Source organism: Chironomus tepperi, unplaced genomic scaffold, assembly GCF_022539635.2.
Source record: "Chironomus tepperi strain 1889 unplaced genomic scaffold, CSIRO-AGI_Ctep_v1 contig_451, whole genome shotgun sequence".
Classification (NCBI taxonomy): Eukaryota; Metazoa; Arthropoda; class Insecta; order Diptera; family Chironomidae; genus Chironomus; species Chironomus tepperi.
This window is the reverse complement of record NW_027226573.1, coordinates 744176-769745: the sequence shown is the minus strand read 5'-3', so window position 1 is coordinate 769745 and position 25570 is coordinate 744176. Positions and strand designations below refer to the sequence as shown.

Sequence of the window (25570 nt, the reverse complement as noted above, 5' to 3'; positions counted from 1 at the left end):
CAAAATAAGATTAGCGAAGCTTTCAAAGTTCCATGTTTGCCTTTTTCATTTGAATTGCTCGGAAGACAGGATATTATCAACGAAAGCATTAACACTTAACAGATTGCCAAAAGTCGATTATGTAAACGGTAAGACATTTTGAAGCTTCCTGGGAATACTGTAATCTGGCATAGGGTTTCTGGATGCGGTTTTCCAAGAGTTTATTCTTCAAATAATTTATAATTGAAGATTTAAAAAATTCATAATTCATGATTTTGTGACAAATCCAGCACAGATTCTTCGTTGAAATGGACTTCTTCACTGCCATATTAACGGCAAGGGACTTTGTTCCTGGATTTTGTATCCGTTTTAAAAAATTTCATACATTTGGCTAAAAATGAAAACTGCGGTTTTTGAAATTCTGAAAAACCGCAAAACCGCGGTTTTGGAAAACGCGGTTTTTCAGAAACCCTAATCTGGCAGATGCAGCAGTTGAATTAAGACATTGTTGTGCTTAAGTCATGAAATTGAATATGTAAGAAAGCGAATTTGTTCTTCAAATTATTTAAAATTTAAGAATATATCAGGATTATGTGAAAGACGAATAGCGCAAGTTGTTAGATACGGCAAGATGCAATTTTGTACTGATGGCTGATTTTTACCCTGCAATAATTCAATTTATTGCATTGTGGGGAAATGAATAATTATAAATTGACAGTAATTTAGTTTTAGATGATAAAAAGTCATAAGGTTGACCAAAGAACTCATGAAACAGCTATGACCAACGATGCAAATGTTAAAATCATTAGAAATTCTAAATGACTAATTTTAAACAAATAATTCAGCAACTTCATAGTTCATTACATTATTTTAATAAAATTCAAATAAAATTGTCACAAAAAACTAAATTTAAAAATCCATGCATCAATAGATATATCCATAAACAGCAATAGACAAATTCATACCCTAATTCGTACCTTCCCAAAAAAAAACTTATACCTTTTTCGTGCACATCGTGCATGAAATGTATACATTTTCGGTTTATTTTGTTTTCATTGTCACACAGCATGATCATTTCACCAGAATGTTCACATACCTGTTTGGATAGATTTGTGATAGTTTGTAATCATCGTTATGAAAACAAACATGCAGAATATCGCATGATTCCAAAAATAAAATATTTTTTTTATATTTTGACATGTGAAATACAAATTAAAATCTACGCGATTTCATGTCATGCTGTGATGAAAATAAAATGTTACAATCGCTCATTCTAATAGGTCCACATGATGCTTCAATGAATATGAGAAAAAAAGAAATATGCTATACCGTCTCGATATGGCACGTTTGCTCATTATTTTCATAACCAAATCATTATTTTCATATGTACGGACATACAACACTGAGAAACTGTTTCCATTTCATTTAATTGAACTAATCCTTCGTGTATTTTATTTGTTGTTGCTGCTTCGGCATAAATGTTTGTTAAATTTAGCATTTTTTTTTCAACTCAACCGTACGTTAAAAAGGCTGGATGAGGAGCGAGAGTTGAAATGTATAAAATATGATAAGATGTCCTGCTGTGATCAAATATAAACACATAATTATGGCCATAACAATTTCATAAAAAAAACTTTTTTTTTCGTTGTTAAAAAACACTTTTTTTTTTGAGCGACACGTGATTTATGGGAATTTTATGCAGAACTGTCAACATCTACGAAATGAACCTTTCGAAACAAATGAATAGATATAACAAGTATGCTGTTATTATTGGTGTTGTTGCTGACTATTAAAAATTTATTTTATAAAATATGTAATAATGAGGAGTGGAAATAAGTCAGATGAGTCATGGAATGAAGGGTGACTTGGGTAGTTAAGGGGTTTAAAGCGCATAGAGCTAGGACTAGAGCTAGGACTAGAGCTAGGACTAGAGCTAGGACTAGAGCAAGGACTAGAGCTAGGACTAGAGCTAGGACTAGAGCTAGGACTAGAGCTAGGACTAGAGCTAGGACTAGAGCTAGGACTAGAGCTAGGACTAGAGCTAAATGTCCCAAAATCAGACAAAATGCCCACAAAAACCTCAAAATTTACCACAAAAATATGTCAAAATCATTATATTTATATGATGGTACATTATTACATCTACCAAGTAGCATAGCATGCATGAAATAACCACAACTACGGGTCTATGTCGACATCAACTATCCATACAACACACATAAGAAAATCAACTGAATTAAATAAGAAGAAAAAAAAATTGAAAGAAATAAATTAAATTAAATTCTTTGTTGGTCAATATTGACCTTTTGTTTGAAATAGTTTCGTTAAATCGTGATACATATGAGCGTATTTGTATGCTTATAAATTGAAAATTAGACTTCGGTCATCACACATGCGACACATACAGAATCACTGAAATTAAATTAAATTTAATGAAAAAATATTTTTGTCAATTAAAATGTTTATTCATTCAAGTTTTTTGTGTTTTTTTATTAGGCCGCATTGAATCGTATTACATTGTATGTGTTGGATATCATAAAAAATAATAATCATAATTCGAATGAAAATAGAGAGACATATTTGGAGGGTAAGTATGAAATGTCAAGGATTGGTAGTTTTTAAAATAAATGAAATGATATTTTTTTCTAATTTCAAAATTAAAACAATGAAATTTAAAAAATAATAAATCTCGAAATATCTAAATTAAATATTCACATTTTTTGGGTAAAAAAAAATTTAAAGAATTTATTTCAAAATTGCAATTTTTTTAATTTAAAATTTGAAAATTATAAATAGAAATTTGTAAAAAAAATTAATTTAGAAATTTGAAAATATTTTAAATATGTAAATATTATTTTTTGTGTATTAAATTTGAAAACATTTGCCTTAATTTGAAATTTTAAAAGTATAATTCAAACTTAAAAAAAAATTTTCAAAATTCAAAATTTGAAAATGTTCATAATTTAAATATAAAATTTGACGATTTCATGAAATCAAAATTAAATTTTGAAAGATTAATAATTTTAAAATTCTCGAAATAAGGATGTAAAGAAAACTTGAAACATTTCTATTCTTAAATTCAAAAATTATTAAAATTAAATTTGAAAAGATTTTGAAAATTTAAAAAAAAAATTAAAAATTTGTAAAAGATTTAAAGATTTAAAACATATTAAAATTTTGAAAAAAAAAATTTTGAAAAATTTAAAAAATTTAAAAATTTGAAAAAATTTGACAAATTTGAAAAAAAAAATTAAAAAAATTGAAAATTTAAAATTTCAAAAATTGTTAAAAAAAATCGAAATTCCAAAATGCATAAAATTCAATATTAAACGTAATTTTATTACCCCCCAAAACTATCCAACCCCTGCCAATAAAACTCCATAAAAATAATTGAAACAAAATAAAGTCACATTCATACGGTCAAATGCAAATTGGTCGCATTGGGACTGTAAATAAACATTCAATAATGATCAAACCACAACGAATTTCTTTTATGTGCCATGCATTCATAGAAAAAGGAATTATTTTTTTATAAATATGATTTGTGAAAGTTCACAAGCCGGGGGATATAAGGGAACTAGAGGATAATATTACATCATCAACACGTCATCTTCCTTAGATCCGATATAATAAAAAAATACACAAAATTTTTTATTTGATCAACTACATATGGCATCGACTCGTACCAAAAGAGATGAGAGATGTTGGGAAATAATGATGATTTGTGATATTTTAAAGGGATATGCTATGGTGCATATTACATTAATTTGTCCCTTAAAGAACGTTAACTGTGTTCTCAGAAGCAATAAATCGACTAATTACTTGTTAAGCCCCTCTAGAACCAGAAAATGTGGTTCCATACTTCGTAGAATTTCACCACAATATTTACACTTTTTTTTACTTATACCTCTTCCTTGTACAAGACATTCTCAGTGCTGTTTCTCAAGGTCTTTTTTGCATGTCATTATCGTCAATGCTGCATGTCTGTAATAATGTGAGGTTTCGTTCTCGAGAAAAAACATCCTTGAAGCTGTGGTCATGGATAGAAAATCAATTTTGTTCCATGTAAACTAGCATGTCCACAGACTTTTAATTCAATTATTGACTACAAGCAGCCACAACAATTTATAGGAAAAATTCTTCATCATCATCAGAAAACGATTAATCAAAATTTGATCTTGTTTATAGATTTAACTTATTTTTTTGAATTAAATATCTTTTTATTCAGTTTGACTAAATATGGAAGTCACTAACCAAACACATCCGTTAATTTCTACTAATTAGATGACCAATATTTGATAAACTTTTTTTTTTTTTTTGCTAATTTAAATTCCAGTTTGGCATGTTTATAATGCATAAATAATTTTAAAATTTGAATAGTTTGCTGATTATTGAAGTTATTATGTTATAAATTTATGGCTCATATTTTGACTTATTGGATGAATACCGAACAGCATCCATTCCTGAGCAGCATCCATTCCCGTACAGCACCCATTCCCGAACAGTTTTTAGGGCAACATTAATGATTCTCGAAGTCTCGGTCTCGACAAAATCTCGAGACCAAGACAGAGACCGAGATCGATCTTCTTCTCGGTCTCGGTCTCGGTCTTGGTCTCGGTCTTGGTCTCGGTCTTGGTCTCGGTCTTGGTCTCGGTCTTGGTCTCGGTCTTGGTCTCGGTCTTGGTCTCGGTCTATGTCTTGGACTTGGTCTTGTTCTTGGTCTTGGACTTGGTCTAGCTCTTGGTTTCGGTCTCAGTCTGGTCTCGGTCATGATCTCTATCTCGGTCTCAGTATCGGGAACCCTTAGCTACTTCATTGTCATATTAACAATAAGACGCAAAGTAGCTCTGACAGTACTTTGACGGCTGATTTTGACTCTTTTAATGTCAAAAAATGTAATTCACCACATTGTGCTGCTCGGGAATATTGATGCAAAAAAATTCCTATTGCCAAGATAAATATGAGTTTTATTGTGTTTCAAAAGAGATGGGTTATTAACGGATTAACAGGATTATACTGGATGTTTTTGTCAGTTCTTTGGTTTTATCCTCTTTATGACTAGTTCTAGGTGCAATAAAATTTAAATTTATTGGAATTTTTAAAGTTCAAATAATCTAGGGGACGGCTCGAAGTCGACTCGACTACATACGAAAATTGAATCAACTTCGAGTTCTGAATTAGTCAATTTATTCTGAAATTCTGATTTAGTTAATGAGGCTGTATTACCTCACCACGTTGAAGGCAAGACGTAAAGGTGCTCTGGCGGGTTCAAGTTATTTGTATCATGTTAATTCAATTGCTGATGGGTACGTAATGACGGGCAATGAATTTGCTCGGGAAATGAATTTGTTTCGGGATTCACTTTGGGATCAAAATGTGCATGAAAATTAGAGTCTATGGTCAATCATTTAGATTTAGATCCATTTTCTTATCTGTAATGTCGAAAAAATAAGTAAATTGCCTGTAAGGAGTCCAGGGTAGTGTTTCTCAGCTAATGAATATCTAAATCATTGTTAGATCATTCTAGGCATGCATCTATCCCCATCTATCATTGATTCTACTTACTTACTAGCTGGACGTTAATATCAATTGAACCTCAATCAATTCCATGAACTCTCTCAGATGGTGCTAAAAATTGGCTCTATCTCTGGCTCTGCCAATTTCCAATATCAATATCATCATTAGCTCTTTTACCATAAACCATTCATACCTACCTAAAAAATGCGCTTAATCACCTCAACACTAATCTCTTTCATACCTTCCAACCTTTCTCATAATACTCTCGATTAAGACATATTTTATGAAAAGTCATTTTCTCTAAACAAACACAAGACCCGGGTGAGCACACGGTAATCTCTCTATTACCTCTTTTTTTAATATTGATTAAGGCACCAAGTTTCAAGTTATTTGTATCATGTTAATTCAATTTAATAATCTAAAATTCATGTTCATAACAAGACATTTTGAGACCATTGTAATCGATCAGTTGGTGATCGTGATTGATGTTTTCTATCTCTTTATAGAAGTAGACAGACTATAAGAAATATGAGAAAAATGTGTGGTAATAGGACGAGTTATTTCTACTTTTTTAAATGGTGTCCGTAAATGCCATTAATGCCGCCGTTTTGCAAAAAAAAAAAAAAAGGAAAAATTTTTTCTACTTTCAAGATGTAAAAAGAAGTCGATAGGAAGCATTTTTCTGTCTACCATAGCTATGCATTATGAAACATTATTAACATGATTATGGGTCTGTTGTGAATTCGTTACACCCGAAGACATTTTTTCTTGCCTTTTTTTCAAGATTCTTTGTAAGCGTAAAAAAGTGATTTTTTTGGGAAATAATAGAAATTTTTACACCCTACACGAAGATGTGTGACTCTTTACATTTAAAGAAATAATTGTCGATAATTTGCATCACTTAATCTTATTATTGACTTCTTTTGTGCACCCAACAAAAAGGAGAGATTCTTTAGAAATTGTTAATTTAGCATAAATACGGAAATATTAAGCTTGTTGTAGTCAGGAGTGAATTTAGTAAATTTCAATTTGCAGAGGGAGCAATTGGTTGGATGCTATCTATTAGGAATATGTCATGGCACTGGTAAAGCATCTAGTAGGGTGTTTAATGTCTTATAATTGAGCCAGGAGTAGGCAACATAATTATTGTCATTTTTGCCACTTGTCATCTTAGTTCTCCAACCTCCCGCTACTCTTTCACCCCTCTCCCCACACACTAAGTCATCTACTCATCTAAAAGTGACAAACAATGCCTTTTATTGGAATCTATATACACATTTAGTATATTATATAATGAAGAGCTATACAATGCCTTGATAGCTCATCTAGTAAGATGGAGGTCTCCAAAGTTTGTGTTGAATTTGAACTCCGCGAGATCGAATCCCACTTTCCAGAACAGACAACGAGTATGCTCATTAGTATGTTTACACGAATGAATATGCTCAATCATATCGATTGCGTATCCTCATAAGCATGCTCATTTATGTGAGTATTTACATCATCAGTCTAGTGATTTTTAGGAAGTTTAGATACTTTGACTTCTTAAGTATAACAGTTTCAAGGGGTTTTATTGGAAGGGACATAAATACATTATTTAGCAATGAATATACGGAACAAGGATTGATATGAACACTGGTATCTTAGATTCTAAGAGTTTTCAATTGGCTCATACGGTACAATCACTAAATATAGATTATGCGCTGTATACCTGAGCTTATACATGCATAATAAATATTTAAGTGAATATTACTATAGTTTTAAACTATATTAGAGATCTTTACTATGATATAATACTAAAATACTACCCTAATATACTTTGGTAGTACGACATACTAGAATGCTCCACAAATGCTACCTCTAATCACCTAAACCTCCTCAAAATCCAAAATTCACCCCTGCATCCCAATTTCATCTGAAAATATTTTCATTTATTTGCCTACAATCATCACAATATTTTATCAACTTCTTTTTTTTTCTTCTTAAATACTAATAGAAATATTTAACTCACATCTGCCTATTTTTATATCCATCTAAATCTATATCGAGGGAAGATTGATTGTATTGAAATAGGAATGAAATCGGAGAGGAACTAAAGCAAGCAAGAAGGCGGGACCTAAAAATTACTCTTTTTTCTCACCCTTTTTATGCTGTATATTTGAGCTATAATAATAAATTCATACCTGCTCTCATTTATCATACGTAATCAATCAAATAATATATAGAATATTTCATCATGCTGATACATTTTAAATGCTTTATTAATTTGACTAGAATTAAAAATTAAAAGCAGAGAAAATTTCCATTGCAAAATTTTGTTGTTGTTCGTATCGCGCATAGTCATAGAAGTCATACTGCTTTTCATGATGAATATGGACATAGGGTGACTCATGGAATAGCACCAAACGGAAAAGATCAAAAGAATTTTTAAATTTATTCTCATACAGATTTTTTTACGTCGACAAATCTATTTAAACTGATATGAGTTTCATTAGCATACATCCATATTAGACCTCACTCAATCGTTCAATACACGTATCAGTAAGGGAGTTTGATAGATGAATTAGCGGTGTTTGGAGGTTTGAAGCGCATATTTTAGGTGATGAGAAAAACTTAAATTTTAGTTTTTTGTGATTTTTAAAAAATTGTTAAATTCTTTAATTATTTCTTAGATTTTTAAAATTAAATTAGATTGCAAATATTTTATCAATTTTAATAAAATTTGTTTTCAAAGTCAATTTTGAAAGTTTTAAAATAAATAACGATTTCTCATTTTATTTTAAATTTCGAAATGAATTTCAATTAAAAATGCTATAAAAACTGTTTAATTTTTTTTATGATGTAAAAATTCCTCAACTTTTTCAAAACTTTTAAATTTTCTAAAATTATTAATCTATTAACTTTTTAACATACAAATTTGTAGAAATCATAAATTTTCAAAACAAAAACATTTTAAATTATTGAAACTCTAAAAAATTTTAAGCCTATAAATTTTTAACTTATCAAATTCTTTGAGTTAAACAATATTCAGATTTTTCAATTTTTGTAATTTTCTTGTTTTAATTTTTGAATCTTTTGAATTTTCAATTTTTGTAAACTTAAAATTTTTCAATTTTAAAAACTTTAAAATTTTCAATTTTCAAAATGTTTAAATGTTTCAATTGTTGAAATTTTCCGTTTTTGAAAAGTACAAGTTTTCAATTTTTGAAATGTACAAATTTTCAATTTTTTAAATTTTCAAATTTTCAATTTTTGAAATTTACCAATTTTCAATTTTAGATTTTTAAATTTAAAATATTCTTTAAAATTTTAAAAATTTTAATTTTAGATTTTTATATTTTAAATTTTTGAAATTTTCAATTTTAAATTTTTAAATTTTGAAGTTTTAATATTGTTTTAAAAGTTCTAGAAAAAAATAAAATTGCTAACATTACATTCTTACAAATATTTTTAATATTTTAAAAAATTAAAAATTTCAAAAATTTACGGCCTGTTTCACTAAAGTGGATTATCCTCGATTTCGGATTATCCACTTCAGTTTTTTGGAAATATCTCAAACAATTTAAAAGTTGCAATATTTTTATTTTAAGTTTATAATATTGTGACCCAGACGTGATAATTCAATATATTTTGAATTTGGATGTTCCTTAAGATGTAATAATTATACAATTTTTCAGTCAAATCTAGGTGATTTACCGCAATCATTGCGACAAATTTTTCAACAATTTAAAACCCAAAATTCTAAATATACCGAAATATAGGTGTAAGTGTACTCTACAAGTATCACATAGTAAATTTTTGAAAACTCTCAAAATGTTTGAGATATTTTCAAAAAACTGAAGTGGATAATCCGAAATCGAGGATAATCCACTTTAGTGAAACAGGCCGTTTAAGTTTAAGTAAAATGCGGCTTAAAGTTTAAATCTTTCAAAATTGTTAAATTTTAATAATTTTTTAAATTTTTCATTTTTTTAAATTATTTCCAAACTAAATTAATTTGTTTATATTTAAAAATTTTCAAAATTTCCCAAAATATTAATCTCATTAAAAATTAGAATCCAATGCCCAAACTGCCTCACCCAACTCCAATCATCACCTATGTCCAAAATCCCAGCAATAACAAATTCATTGAAATTGATAATCGATTTCTTCTTTCGGTAAAAAAAAAAAATTTTGATATGTTTTCTCCATCTCCGTTTAATTCGTAAAAATATCATTTTTATCCATCTAAATGAAGTATCAATTAATAAATTGTTATCGCGCCCATCAAACTTAATCGAATTTTGAATGTTTCAATTCATTTCTTCTTCTTTTTTCACTTCTTCTCTCATATATTTTGCCTTCTCCTCTCTTTCCATACATCCATACGTTAGAAGTTAAGCCGAAAAAGCCTTCTCATGCTGTGATTTTTTGCTTTTGATCTTTTCTTTATGATGATGATTGTCATTTCAATTTTTTTTTTTTTTTGAAAAGCTTTAATATTTTTTCCAAAAAAATTTCTTCTTCTTTACTCGTGTGCTGTTTTTGTTTGATGGAATCATTAGTTAGTGAGGCACCGCGACTCCACTACGACTTAAGTGAAAATGTTTATGTTGCATTTAATAATCGTAATTCACATCAGCAATTTAAAGCCACACATGCAACGATGGAAAAATTACGTTTAGCTTTGATTTTGATGTTTTTATTATTTTTTTTTGAAGTTATGTTCAATTTGATATTTATTCGACGTGAATTTTATTTTAACAGCATTTTAAGAAATTGCAAAAATATTTTTGATTGCGATGGTAAAAATTGGAAAGGATGGAATTTTTAGTGTGTGGGGAATTTGATGATTGGTGCGATAAATATGGATTTAATGAGGTCAAGTGCAATTGACTTTGAATTTGTATTAAATATTCTGAATATTGGGGGTTTGGAGTTGGTTAATGTATGTTACATCTGGTGTATATCTGAGAGATGTTGCTGCAAAAGTAACTTTTGAGGAAACCTACGTGATATCCTAAGAGAATAGACTAAGAAATAGTCGAGTGGTACAATGAAAGTGTAACCAGGTGGATTTTTGAGCTTTTGAATTCCTTAAGTTATTAACAAGTCTGTATCTTTCCGATTAACACAGATCCATTAATTAATCAAAAAGCTAGCTTCCTGTCGGCGTGATCATAACTTGAAACTGAATCTGGTTCATATGACTGACGTGACTCTGATTTGCTGGCGAATATAAACTACCATTTAATCTACTGAATCTGGCACCAAATTAGAGTCACGTCGTACTGGTGTCGGATTATGCATAGATTAATCAACTTGTGATATTTGGGCTAGCTCTATTTTAAAAGAATATGTCATGAAAGATACGTTTAGAGCACTTATCGCACTGATTACGATCTTTTGTGCATCTATGATAAAATTCCTTTAACATTGATAAAGTCAACACTGTCTTTGACAAAAATGCGATAGAACTAATTAACAACTGGACATTAACTTGTCAATAACTATTTATACCGTATTTTTGTCCACTTGGTGGAACCACAGACTTTAAAATTCCTTTTGTGTTATTCCAAAGTCACAGTTCTTAGAAAAGACTAAAAATGGTGATTCCAGGTCTGCATGACGTGAAATTGGGCAATGTAAAATCTGGTTTTCCATCAACTCATTTAGTCTGGAGTTGGTCGGCAATCCTAACATAATTTAACTAATTTTTTGAATATTAAAACTCAAAATTGTCCATTAAGATCCGTTTATTGCCTTTCTTAAAGATGTTCCGATATGTTCCAAAATTTTAAGAAAATTAGATTGTCACCTTGGGTCAATCCCGGAGCCAAATAACCTGGAGACATTAGTTTTCACCTATTTCACATTCTGTACCATCCAGTATAATTCATAGTCTTAGAAAAACCAACCAATTAACCTTTAAACATCATCCAAACTTCCCTTGACTACGCTTTAAACCATCAACAAATAATAAATAATTATATAACCTTTAGTCTCAATTGTTTACACCTAACAATCTCAATTGTAATTTATTTTCAATTGCCAAAAAAAAATCTATTAACACTCAATAGCCAATAATTCATATAAAACTTAATCCTATTCAGTCCAATTCACACGATGATTCATTAAAATGTTAAACAATGTGATTATTTTTATAAGAAACCAAGCAAAAATACCCAAAAAACAAAACATTCTTAATGACTCTCAATTCTTTAAAGAAACACTTTTAAAAATCGCATTAATAATTTTTTTTTTTTCAATTTTTATATTTTTATATTTCAATAAAAGTCAAAAAATCTGAAGAAGTAAAAATTAATAATTCATTCTTATTCACAATAAAGAGAAGAGATCTTTAAAGATGTATAGATATAGATATCCACAAAATAAAAGTATAAATATATATATATTTTTCCCTCTGTTGTTTGAATCGGTTTCCCATGAAACATGATGAATGTGATTGCCATCATCTGAAACACTGTGAAGAGACTAAAGAAAAGGAACAGTTTGAAGAGAATATGTTATGATGCTAATTTAATATGTTGTTATTGAAATGAGTTGTTTATTAACAGCAAGAATGAAAAAAAAAATCTTAAGTGATACATCAACGATGATCTTTTAATACAATTCATTTCTCCATTAAAAAACGATGTTTTTCTTTACAATTTCATGTCGTGGTTGCTCTTTTGAGCATGATTTTTAAGGGTTATTGTGGTTTATATTGGCATTTTGGATTGACTTGAATTTTGTTCAAAAATCACTTATGTGGTTTTCTTATGTTTTCTGTCAGAAGACGTGGGTTCAAGTCTTAAAGAGGATTTCAAGTACTATTTTGGAGGGCAGAAGAACACAAAAACAGAAGAACATAGCTTCAAATCCAAGGACAAAGTGAACAGAAGCAACATAATTGACAGAAGAGGACAAGGGGACAGAAGATACACAAGAGACACCAGTGACACAAGAGACTGAAGAGACACAAGTGACACTAGAGACACCAGAGACACCAGAGATACAAGAGACACAAAAAACACCAGAGACACAAGAGACATAAGAGACACTAGAGACACTAGAGACACAAGAGACACTAGAGACACAAGAGACACTAGAGACACAAGAGACACTAGAGACATAAGAGACACTAGAGACACAAGAGACACAAGAGACACCAGTGACACAAGAGACTGAAGAGACACTAGAGACACAACAGACACAAGAAACATAAGAGACACAAGACACACAAGAGGCACAAGAGACACAAGATACACAAGATACACTAGAGACACTAAAGACACAAGAGACACAAGAGACACAAGAGACTCCAGAGATACCAAAGACACTAGAGACAAAAGACACACAAGAGACACAAGAGACACCAGAGATACCAAAGACACTAGAGACACAAGAGACACAAGAGACAGAAAGAACAGATTGGACAGAATGGACAGATTGAAAGAAGGGATGCTGGCTCAAATCCTAGGATAGAAACCCGAAATCAATAAATAGACAGTCAATTCAACCAACATATTCATCCAAAAAATGCGCCATAAATCCCATCCACTACCAATCTCAATTCCTCATCATACACATCGCCTTTATGTCTGCGCGGCTACGAACTGAGAGCAAAAAGAGAGAAAGAAAGAGTACAAAAATAAAAAATTGAAACTTTTTCATTCCATATGAATGGCAGAAATTGATTGATAAGCGATCTGAGTATAAAACATTAAGTACAGCATGTCAAAATCATTTCAAATGACTCATCCTTGCTAACAGATTTCTTTTTAAGTTCTATTTCCTTCTGAATAGATTTCCTCCATTCTGCCTTTTTTTAATCGTTTCTTCAATTTAACACCTTTGATTCTTTTTTTTGGATTTTAAGTGATAGGTTCTTAATACTTTTTATATGATATGATACCTGCTTATAATGGTCAGAGATCTTTCAAATGAGATTAGAGTTTTCGTGTTAATTAGCATAAAATATTTAAAAATATTTTCATTTCGTATTAATTAATGATTAATTTCATTCTGATTCATTTAACTTAAGTCGAATGTCGTTGACAAGGAATTGACAATTATTGAGGCTTTTGTTGAGCATTTGGATTTTGATATTTTTGATATTTATTTGTTGATTTGATGATTTAAAGGGAATTTAGGAATTGATAATAAATATTACAATTTTTAATCTGAGAGTATTAGGAATAAAGGTTTGTTTTTAGGGCGATTATCGCCTGAATATTGAGCAACGTCAAGGCTTTGAGGTACAGGATGATTGTGAATTATTTCCTATTCATATTGTGTATATTTGTAGTTAATACAACTGCCGGAACGATTGATTGTGAGTCGATTGATAGTAAAAAGGTTCAAAAGCATGTATTAAATCATATTAATCAGTTGATTAGAGCTAATTTGTATGACTCAAGGGTCAGACGATGTGGATTGATTAGGGATTTGGTGGATTTAGCCGAAATTAGACTAAGTGGAACTTGTGATTGTCTATGAAGAGCATTAGGTGACTGGTAGATGGACAGAGGTTCAAATTAACATATGGATGGACTAAGGGCCCTCCAGACCGAGTCCAGGACTTCCCATTCTTCGAAGAATTCCCTTGGAGTCTCGTTTCCGTTGTCGGTTTTGGTCTTGAAACCGAATTCATCAAAACAGAAACTTTGGTAGCCTCTAAGACGACCAAATAGACAGTCAGACAAACAAATAGACAATATGCCCAATAAATCACCCAAAATAATCATGACTCACCCGTCAAATCCATCAAATTCATCAAATCCCCTCAACATACACGTCTAAAGTGTCTGAACCTTGACTTAATTCAATGTAATTTAAATCTAATTATTTTGTAATTCCTTCTTATCACATTACAGAGTTATTTAAATTTGATTACGACGGTGGATCACTCGGATTGAAGCTAAACATTGGATTAATAGGAAATACAAATAAATTTCAAGTTCAGAACTGCAAATTTGAGTTGTCAAAAACTAGATCGGCTGTTTATGGAAGCAGGAGTGGGGGGCATCTGTTTAAATTTCCTAGCAATCTGCTGAACATCTTCAACTTCCTTATAACTCGTACAATTACAATATGAACATGTGCACCTCCACATGTACTTATTCACATGCTTTACATCATGTAAAAAGATCATTAATTTGTTAACCCTGAATATTGTGTCTATGAATCAACAATGGTAAAATATCCACAAAAAAAATATTGAAATTTTTAATAAAAAACGAAAAAAAAAAGAGTTGAATAACGAGCACATCCCGAATTTAAAATAATTAGTATGCACGCCACATTAATGATTCTGTCATCAATTAAGCTATAAAAATAACTGAGACATAAGACAAAAAAAGAAGCATATAATATATTATATAAAATTAACACATGGACGAAGTAACTGACATTTATTTTATCATAAATATTTTGTAATTCATGTCTGAATTAGTCAGATTGGGTTGATGACTGTATGATGAATATGTATTATTAATTGTTTATTCTACTGGATTACATTTGATGTTCTCATTTTTTACAAAATTATACTTGATCTAATTGTAAATTAGATGTTGATTAATATAGAATCTTTTAGAATTGAGTAATATCTCGCTGCTTGTATATTATTTATTGTAACAAACTTGATGTCTATTTTTAAAAAAAATTAAATAAATATCTAAATATTCATCATTATGTTCATATTCACACTCTACGCTGTATGCATACTGTCTTCAAATCAATGTTAAGTAAGGATTTGAGGTGGTCTACATCTCAATCAGAGGGTTCGAAATTATGGAAAAACTGGAATAATTGGAGATAACTAGGGTATTATGGCATACAGCACGATCTTAATCAGCAATCTTTCTTCTGGAATTGAATCATCATCCATGTGTAATGTAATCATATACTAGCTAAGAGCTCTAAATTTCAACTAAAGTCAATTAACTGAAGTTAGTCAACTTCATTAGAACTTAAAGTATGAAAACTTTGCTGGTCGCACAGATCAATGTGATTCAAGCCTCCCTCAGATGATAACTGAAGTTTGTGACGATGCCTCAAAAAATGTTAGAAGTACGATGAGCTGTATACTCTGTGCAATTATTCAAAGCTTAACACCAAGATGAAAAATTAAATGACCACTGGTTTAGACCAGCATACTTGGAAAACACACGATGTAGAAATGGATGAAAATCTAAGTCTGAGATCAAATTTGATCGAATTTGGCTTGATGTTAGACTCACACTGGACTTGAGACTTGATATCCATCCTTGATATTCATCCTTGATATTCATCCTTTTCTACATCGTTGTCTTGAGTGAGAATTTTTGAAAAAAAGGACTGATTCTTTCAACTTTAATTCGGTCTTCCATTAGATGACACCTTAAGCTATCTTTATCCCTGGTTACTGCTAACTAAGGGTTCTCGATTTCCAATTCCGAGATCTATTCAATTTCGGACATTGAGCTTTCTTGCTAACCACTCTGACTTAGCACAATGTCGTAAATCACGTTGTTTGTCGCGTTAATACGGCAACGTAGTTGTCTCACCGGGTTGCTTTTTTGTCACATGAAACTGTCTATATCGCTGGTTTTACCACTTGTCAATTACCATTATCCAGTGCAATAATGTCTTAATATCCCTCCTTCTATTAATTGCATGAACCACAAACAGATAATGCGCACTAGACTCCATAAATATGTTGACATTTAAATCCAACTTGAGCTCTGTAAGAGAGCGAGCAAAGCATATCACACACACATAATTTGAGTTGATGATAAGCATGTGCTGTTGTTGTTGTTGTTGTTATTATTGTTTTACAAAATAAAATAAGTATGATGAGCTCTTTGTTATTTTTTTTTTATATTTTTATTCATATTTGTTTGTTTATGTATTTATACATAATTTTTACGATTTATACATGAGAACACTTGTTGAATACAAAATTTTGCGTACATTTTCTCAACTTTATCATTATTTTTATATTTTTTTTTTATTTTTATTCTGCGAGCACTAAGAATGAAAGTTTGTTTTTTTGAGCGATTATCGTCAGTATAGTGAGCAACGTCAAAGCGTTGGGGTTTTTTTAGAAGGAAAAAAATAAAAAAAATTTTATTTATTTTAATGCAGGATGATTGTGAATTATTTTCTAGTCATATTGTGCATATTTGTAGTTGAAACAACTGCCGATACGATCGATTGTAAGACGATTGATAGTGAAAAGTTCAAAAGTGCGTAATAAATTATATTAATCAATTGATTTGAGCTAATTTGTATGACTCAAGGGTCATGACGATGTGGATTGATTAGGGGATTTGGTGGATTTAGCCGAAATTAGAGTAAATTCTACTTGTGATTGTCTATGGAGAGCATTAGGTGGACTGGTAGATGAACAAGAGTTCAAATTAACATACGGATGGACTAAGGGTCCTTGAGACCGAGTCCAGGACTTCCTAGTCTTCGAATAATTCCCTTGGAGTCTCGTTTCCGGTCACAGTGTCAATTTTGGTCTTAAAAATTCATCGAAACTATCACTAAACTCTTAGACCAACAATTAGACAGTCAGACAATCAAATAGACAAATATCCTCTATAAATCACCCAAAATAATCATGACTCACCCGTCAAATCCATCAAATTCATCAAATCCCCTCAACATACACGTCTAAAGTGTCTGAACCTTGACTTAATTCAATGTAATTTAAATCTAATTATTTTGTAATTCCTTCTTATCACATTACAGAGTTATTTAAATTTGATTACGACGGTGGATCGCTCGGATTGAAGCTAAACATCGGATTAATAGGAAATACAAATAAATTTCAAGTTCAGAACTGCAAATTTGAATTGTCAAAAACTAGAACGGCTGTTTATGGAAAAAGTAATTTTAGAAATCATCAAAAAGACAAATTGAGTGGATTGACGGCATGTACGAAATATAAAGTCATGTTTACGGTCAAGAATGTAGCGACAAGTAAGAGTTGGGAGTATGAGAATTATGTGTCTACAAAGCCAGACTCAAAAGTGACGAAAATTGAACTTTCGGTTTTGGAAGTGGATGAGGACTATGTGGACTTCCAATGGACAGCAAAAAATGCTGACTGCTTTGAAATTTATCATGCAATTCTCAAGGACAGTAATAATAGAGAAATCCAGAACATCAAATTACTACCGGACGTAAGAACTGTCTCATTTAATAATTTAGAGTCCCGAAAGTCATACACAGCAGTCATCATTGCGCAGCATGAAAAAGGCTCCACATTGTCATCAAATGAGCAAAAAATTAAAATGAAATCATCCGAGAACTACATTGACGATATCGAAGTCATACTTAATGTTCAAAATGTCACAACAAATACAGCCCAACTCATATGGAACTTGACGGATACGATTGACACACCCGTCACATATAATTTAGAAATTTTCGATCAAACTGGAACCAACAAAATATTTAATGAAGTTCTTACAAATAATTCAATAATTTTGAGGAATTTAAAGGCATGCATGGAATATAACGCAAAAGTCACAGTTGTAGAGTTCCAAAAATCATCAGAAAAGACATTTGCAACCGGCATGGCACCGCCTGGAAATGTCACACAAATTACTTATCAAGCAAATCAAACGCACTCGATAATCTCATGGAATCCACCAGAAGTCAATCCAACTTGTGTCACAAACTACACAATCAAGTTCGGATATTTAAAAGACGAGAACGCGACCGTCCAACATACAGTCCCAAAAGATCATCTATCAAAAGTATTTGACAGACTTAAATATTCAACAAAAATCTACATACACGTATATGCTAATTTGGACACGTCCGTAAACGCCACGAGGGCTTCGAATATTAAGGTATTTGAAAATTTTAATATTGACAATTTTGTGGTAAAAACGATACAAGAATTTCGATTGAGTGCTGCGGAAATGCAATTGTCATGGGGTTTCGATACATCATTCATTGATGGCGATGTTTTAGACTATTTTGAAGTATTTTTTGATGGAACTGCACATAAAACAAAGAAACGATTGCTAAATTTAAATATTATTGCATGTAGAACAAATTATACAATTGTAATCAGATGCGCATCAAAGGCCGGAACTGTTGGCCCAAATGTCACATATCATACAAACTTAAATGACAAAGAAGTGCAATTATCTATCATAAATGCAACAGATATTAATGTACAACAATATAATGAATCATTGTTGATCGAATGGACGCCAAATGTGTACGAGGCGTCATGTATTGACTATTATGAAATTAAATTTGCTGATGGAGTCTTCAAAACGAATGTGCCAAAAATGGAGATAAATAAATTTGATTCGTGTATGCTATATCAGGTATTAATAACACCTATATCAATTGAAAGTGGAACGAAAGGTGAAACGACGCAATATGAATTTGAGACTAGTGTTCTAGGTATGTGTTGAATTATTATTAAGGTGGAATTTGTTATTTGGATGGGTATGGGATTGTCTTGTATGGGAATGTTGTATTATTAGGCGAATTGTTAGAGTTTAGAGCAAGCTTAGGATTCCAACTAGAAGCTAAGTCAGTATCAAGCGATATTATGGCTTTCAAATGTTAATACCCAGTGCAGTACAACCTTTCTGACAGGTTAATAGATACACGATCTGAAATGCTTTGCTATCCACCTTTTGTGCACTTTACTTACTTACTTTGCTGACCGCACAGATCAATTGTGATCCATGGCTTCCCTCAGTGCACTTTAAGGTGCATAAAAATGAAGGAAAGTGTCCATAGCCTTCGATTTTGTCATGACCAATTAACAAACAGCTTTCTTACTTAGAAATCGTTACATGAACGGCTTTATTCGAAATTGCAGGCCTGCAGCTTTAATTAATTAGTTACCTTGCTGGTCGTACAAATCAATAGCGATCCATGACCTCTCACAAGTGTCGCCTAAAGCTGGTTATATTGCTAGCTCTTTCGGTGGCTTCCACTTGTCAATTTCACGGCAACCGTGCACGTCTACGCATCTAGTATGCAGTAAATGTAGCCATGTAATTCAAAGCCGAACTTTATTGCATAGACACAGAAGTTCATTCGAGTCCAAACACAAACAGTCTTTGTCACACCAAATAGCACTGTTTCCCTACTCCAACAAATTTCTCCATACATCAGTTGCCGGTGGCAACATGCCACCAGACAGTCTATATAAAGACAACCAATCGGAACCAGTCCCGTTTATAAAATTAATCGTAATGTCTGCAAAACTTATTGAGTGACATAAATTAATTTTATAGCATATTTAACCGTAATTAAATATTTTGTGATGCATTGTTATCCCCAAAAAGGGTGTGTGCTTTTGGCAAAAACCGTAATATTCAAAATAATTAAATCATGTCATGATTGTGGAATTGTCAAGCAGTTGCTAAAGTCCTTATTTTGTTGAAACATTTCCAATATAATTTTTAAAAAGAGCTGCATATTTTCAGAGCTTTAAATAGAGTTGAGACGAATTTTTCATACTGTAATGTCTGAGTAGAGTAGAATCTGAGGTATTAAGCTATATACCGGCAAATCTGTCTGAGCAAGAGTAAGTTCTCTATGGTCTAGAGGTTAAGCAACCGACCGTATTTCTGTATCACCCATTTATGAGTTCATGAATGCGATTCCTCATTATAGATCGATCTCTTAATCATCAATTAGAACGTAACCGATATGGCAATAATTGGGACAAAGCTCATTGCATCAAACCACAAGAATTCGAGTCGACTTCCAGATATTTCATTTGTTCAATATATGTTTTATATTTCACAGCCTTAATTAAGTGACACCTAACTGCTATGCCGTCAATAGCTTGGTTTTTAGCAAGTTTATAGTCGAAATTGAACTTACTTCTTTTTTTTCAAAAGCAATTTGTTCCCAAACATGTAAAACTCATTATTCCTTGACTGTTACCCAAAAATCATTAAAGCTCCAACATCACTAAACTAAAGACTTGAAGCTCAAAATACACTTAATCCTCAAAATTGATCTAATCTGCTTTAAAATCCATTCCAGCTCCCACAAAACCATCAAAGCCCCAACTCATCAATGCCGGAAATCGTGAGCTGATCATCTCATCCTCAATATCAGACAACGATAAGCGATGTGTCGGAATGACATCAACATTTATTGAGTTTACATGCAATAATATAGTCATCGAACAGGAAATCAATCGAAGTCAATCACAATATTCCGTAAAAATTCCAAATCTTCATCCAAACTCAAAATACGAATGCGTCGCAAAAGTCAAAAACTCCAACGGAACTTCCGAGAAAAGTGATGCAAATGAGTTCGAGACACTTCAAGATTGTAAGACATTTTTGTTTACATTTAATGACTTTATCATTTAGAATGATTTATTATTCCAGCGCCACAACCACCAGATGAAATTAGAGCATTAGTCGGCAGCGATAACAAGATTGAAGTGACATGGAAAGAAAATAATTCAACTGGATTTGCTGACTATTATCAAGTTCATGTGACATTTGAGAAGTTTTTGTATGAATTTGGCAAGAATTGTGATAAGAACATTAAAAATTTAATGATGGAAGCGACTGAGACAAAGGCAGAGTCTGCTGAACTTTTTCCATTTTCTCAGTACAAAGTTAAAGTTCAGGCATTTAATAGATATGGAAAGAGCAACTACAGTGAGAGCATTGAACTTAACACGAATCCATCTAGTCCAACAGAGCCAAGGAACGTCAGAGTTGAAATTAAAAATCAAGAAAATTCCTCAATTTCGGCTGTTCTTTCGTGGGACTCGCCATGCAGGATGAATGGAAAATTCTCACTCTACACGATCACTGTCAATGGACATAGGACAGGAGTTGATAGTGACAAAAGAACAGAAGCAAGTTCAACGACCTCAATTGAGTTATTTAATCTATCAGAAGGCTTTGAATATGACATTGAAATACAAGCTGTAAATCAAAATTCAGGAAGTTCACAGATTTATGGAAAGGTTGCAAAGTTTTCATTTGAAACACCATCAGGAAGTGAGTATGATTTTTGTAATATTATTGAATTTATGAAGGAATACTGAAATAGCTCAAGTCGTGAAATCGATCCTAAATCTGGAACTAAATCGGTGTGATCCTGACATGACTCCGACGTGAATCTGGCTTGACTCCGACGTGACTCTGACATGACTCTGAAGTGACTCTGGCATGATTCCGAATTGACTTTGGACGTTACTCTGTTCAACCGAATTCGGTACCAAGTCAGAGTCACACGCAAGCCAGCAACCGGATTTTTTCGATCAATTTACTCTGGCCACCATACTTACTTACTTCCTTGGCGAAGGGCCAAGAGGGGCGATTGCCGCATTTAGTTCCAGCCCAGTTTCTAATTCTAAGCAATCCCATGAGCTCTTTGGTCCACCTCGTGATATGTGCTCCTCAAAATAGACATTTTTAACTAATCCTAAATATTCACCATCTCATTTCAGTCCCACTTGAAAAAGACCTCAAAAGCTGGACCGAATTTGGAAGCCAACCAGACAAATATCCATCCAGCAACATCTACATCTATCTCAAACGACGAATGTTTGTCTCAAAAGTTGGTGACATCACAGACATCTCATTCTTAATATTTTTAAATGTAAGTTGGAATTGACGATAAAAAAATTTAAGAAATAATTTTTATTGCCTGTCGTTAAACTTTTTTTAGGACTGCGCCGACCTACCCCAACCGACATTTGGTTATCTTTCATCTCAAAATGACTCATTGCCACCAGCAAAGCAAAATTTAGAATGTTCGCAATTGTATCGACAGACAAAGAAGCTTCCTAATCCTGTCGTGTATGGGGACTGGATTAATAAGCCTGATGAATTGGAGCTGTATAAAGTCCAGTTTGTACTTGGCGATGAGGACTGCATTGAATCTGATGAAATCTGCAATGCGCCACTAAATTGCTTCAATTGTACTTATGGATTGATGGCTAGAGTCTATACCAATTCTGGATTTAGAGATACACAGCCTGTCTACTTCGAGACACGACCTAACAAGCCTTATTTTAGTCTACAAACAGTTCTTGTCGTTGGTGGATCATTTTTAGGAGTTCTGGTCCTGTCAATTACTGTCTGCATGATGTGCTTCCTTAATATAAGAAAAAATAAGCAGAAGCTCAAGAAGAAGAAGAAGCAGGCAGCAGAAGCTGATGATAATTTGCTGTCATTTACATCTTATTGTGTGATAGATAAGAATCCTACACCAAAAGTGTATGATCATTTGTTGTAGATTAAGGCAAGGAAGAATGTTCAGCATAGTTATGCTGGAATGGTGCGAATTAGTCAACGATACTCATAATTTAATTTTATTTGTGGATGCAAATATATTTAAATTTTTTTTTTATTTTGTAGAATTTAAGTTATTTTTAATGATTGAGATTTTTTGGGGGGATTTGGAGGGTCGTTCTTAGGGAGTAGGGGAGGGGTCTCGAGATTTTTTTAAGGTTTTAAACAATGAAAATGTTTTTCCTTAGTTATGGAGAGGGGACATAATGATTGGTAAATGTAGGGTAGTCAGGGCTTTCGACTAAAGTCGATCTGAATTTTAAATGGGATCAAGTTGAACTTGGACCAGAGCACTTGACACAATTGAAATCAACTCGATTCGATGCAAAACAAGTGGGATTTGAGTCGATTTAGACTCGACTTATAGCTCTGCTTTGGGGTCTGCTTTCATAAGTTTGAGGAATCTAGCTCAAAATCTAATTATAAAATTTACCGATAATTTGGATATAGCCCTAAAGGTTGCATGAATTTCAATTAGTTTGTTCAATTTTAATTAATAAATATGCAGCAAGATACTGTCCAGGGGATTAGTCAGAAAGGCTATAGAGGGGCCTCTCGGTTTGAAGAATAGGAATTTGACTCCCCACAACCAAAACTCAATGTCGACTCGAATTTAGTATGGAAAAGTCGACTCAAGGCGATTCGACTTCATACAAAATTCAAGTCGATATTTAGCTCTGCCCACAACTTAATATGACCCTGAAGTGACACCGCTACTGCATTTTTTGGTAACGAAAAGCAATCTTTTTGTTTATTTGCGGCAATTTTGGCCAACATTACTTAAAAATTTGAAAAATTCTGGAAAGATATGGCTCTTCACCTATGGAAAATTGTAAGTTTTTCACTTGATTTTCCTACTAAATTGAAAAATTCTCGTAAATAAGGAATACTCTAATTCAGTGGTTGACAACTACGGCCGGCAAAATAATGCCGATTTGTAAATACTATTCTAGAAATGTCATGGACCGTATGCCGTGTTCGGGATTTGTAAATCGCGAGGTGTACTCCAAAGTGTCGCGAAAAATAAAAGGTTGTCCACCACTGCTCTGCTTACTAGTTTAAGCTCATCTTTAATTATTTCATGACAATGTTTGAAGTTCAATCAAATTGAACTGATTGAAGCCTTATAGACTTAATTTAATATATCCCAAATCTTGAAGTTGGCTCAGATTTTGTATACAACAGTCCCTAACAGAAAAAAAGACCGTTTATAGATACCATGGCGGTATTTCTGTATCATGTCAGCATGTAAGGAATTAGACTTAAATTTATACAAAATCCGACTCTACTTCAAGATCTGATTAATCCCATACCAATAATTGCATTTGTTAATCCAAAAAAAAGGAATCAAAAGCTTGGACCAAACCAATAAAAAAACCAATAATTATACATGTAAGATAGACTAAAAAAAATCATAAATGACAAAAAAGCATTTAAATATGGCATAGTGACTGTAAGTGTATTAAGTACTTATTATAAAGAATAAAGAACTTCATTTTATAAATAGAAAATAAAAAGAACTGTTCGGCTGGATTTATTTGATATATTTGACACTTTCGTACATAAAAACGGAAGCTGCAAAAAAAAGGGGTTTAATTGAAGCAATAATAAAATGCCGACTTTTATTTATTCCTAATCCTTTTGATTTTCACCTCCGCGTACATCAAAATATTGTCTGAAAATATTTTTTATTCCTTTTTTGAATGCATTGTGTAAAGGTGGAAATAAGTAAATTTGATAAATAAAAGTATGCCGCTCAAGAAAAGGCGGAGACGGATAATTATTTATTTGATATGAATGAATGTGAGTTTTTTTATGATTAATTCAATATAAAGAATCCTTTCGGTTTAAAATAGTGTCAAATTTCATATTTATTGTTCCAAATTTGACAGTAAATTGTTGTAACGGTCGTTAAAAATTTGAATTTTGTTCTGCTTTATCGATGATTTATTGGAAATGATCATGGATTTGGATGGTAATGCAGACTTTGAATATCGAGTGTCTTTCATAAAAAAAATCAAAATTGATCATTAAATTGTCTATCCTTGCATATCCTCAAAGCAATTCTGATCAAAAAATTAGCCATAAATCATCAATTCATCAATATACACAACCTAACTGTCCAATTCGACAAATCTTCCATATCTTCCATATGATCACCTAACAACACATCCCCCCTCCACACAAAACAGCCCAAAAACCATCAAAATCCTCACTTCCGGTCACTAAAAATCACCAAAAAACATTCAAAACAAAAAAAAGAACAATTTATTTCTACTTGCATTGACCGGGAATCGAACCCGGATCTATTGCTTGGAAGGCAACAATGCTAACCTTTACACCATCAATGCTTAACACTTGATATTTGTCATTTGACAGAAAATGATTTTATCCCAAGGTCGGCAATGAAATTTAGAATTTATTTTGCTTTTTTTTGCGATCTTTATGAGTGATAGAAGAAGTTTGAAGGAGATGTTTTGGTTCTTGGAACAGATGTTAATGAGTGAATGTGTTTTTGTATGGTTTTTGTGAATAATCATTTGTTATTTTCAGAAGTATTTAATAATTGTGTGTGGATCATCATGTGTCGGTTAGAGATTTTAAACAAATTTTGGCTTAAAATACAGAAATGGAACTGTAAAGAAGGGGATCTTGACTTTGAGAGTCAAGTACAGTGAAGGAGCATCGACATATGAATCCCAATTTAAGTACAAAGCACAAAATAAAGAACAAACAACGTCGTTCTATTAATGGTTTCCTTAATATGGCATCGAAAGCTAGTTACTGTTTGC

The 25570-nt window shown here is 32.0% G+C and overlaps 1 protein-coding gene and 1 non-coding gene across 2 annotated transcripts; one reads left to right on the top strand and one right to left on the bottom strand.

Moving 5' to 3' along the window:
• The first annotated feature begins 16539 nt into the window (after window positions 1-16539).
• On the top strand, window positions 16540-21526 carry LOC139098720 (phosphatidylinositol phosphatase PTPRQ-like). Its single transcript, XM_070650985.1, has 4 exons — window positions 16540-16703; window positions 17215-18891; window positions 20500-20793; window positions 20853-21526. The coding sequence occupies exons 1-4, from the start codon at window positions 16604-16606 to the stop codon at window positions 21524-21526; spliced, it is 2745 nt and encodes a 914-aa protein (XP_070507086.1). The 5' UTR covers window positions 16540-16603.
• A 3531-nt stretch (window positions 21527-25057) lies between these two features.
• TRNAG-UCC (transfer RNA glycine (anticodon UCC)) lies at window positions 25058-25129 on the bottom strand. Its single transcript has one exon. It is a non-coding gene; the product is annotated as a tRNA-Gly (tRNA).
• Window positions 25130-25570: the final 441 nt, after the last annotated feature.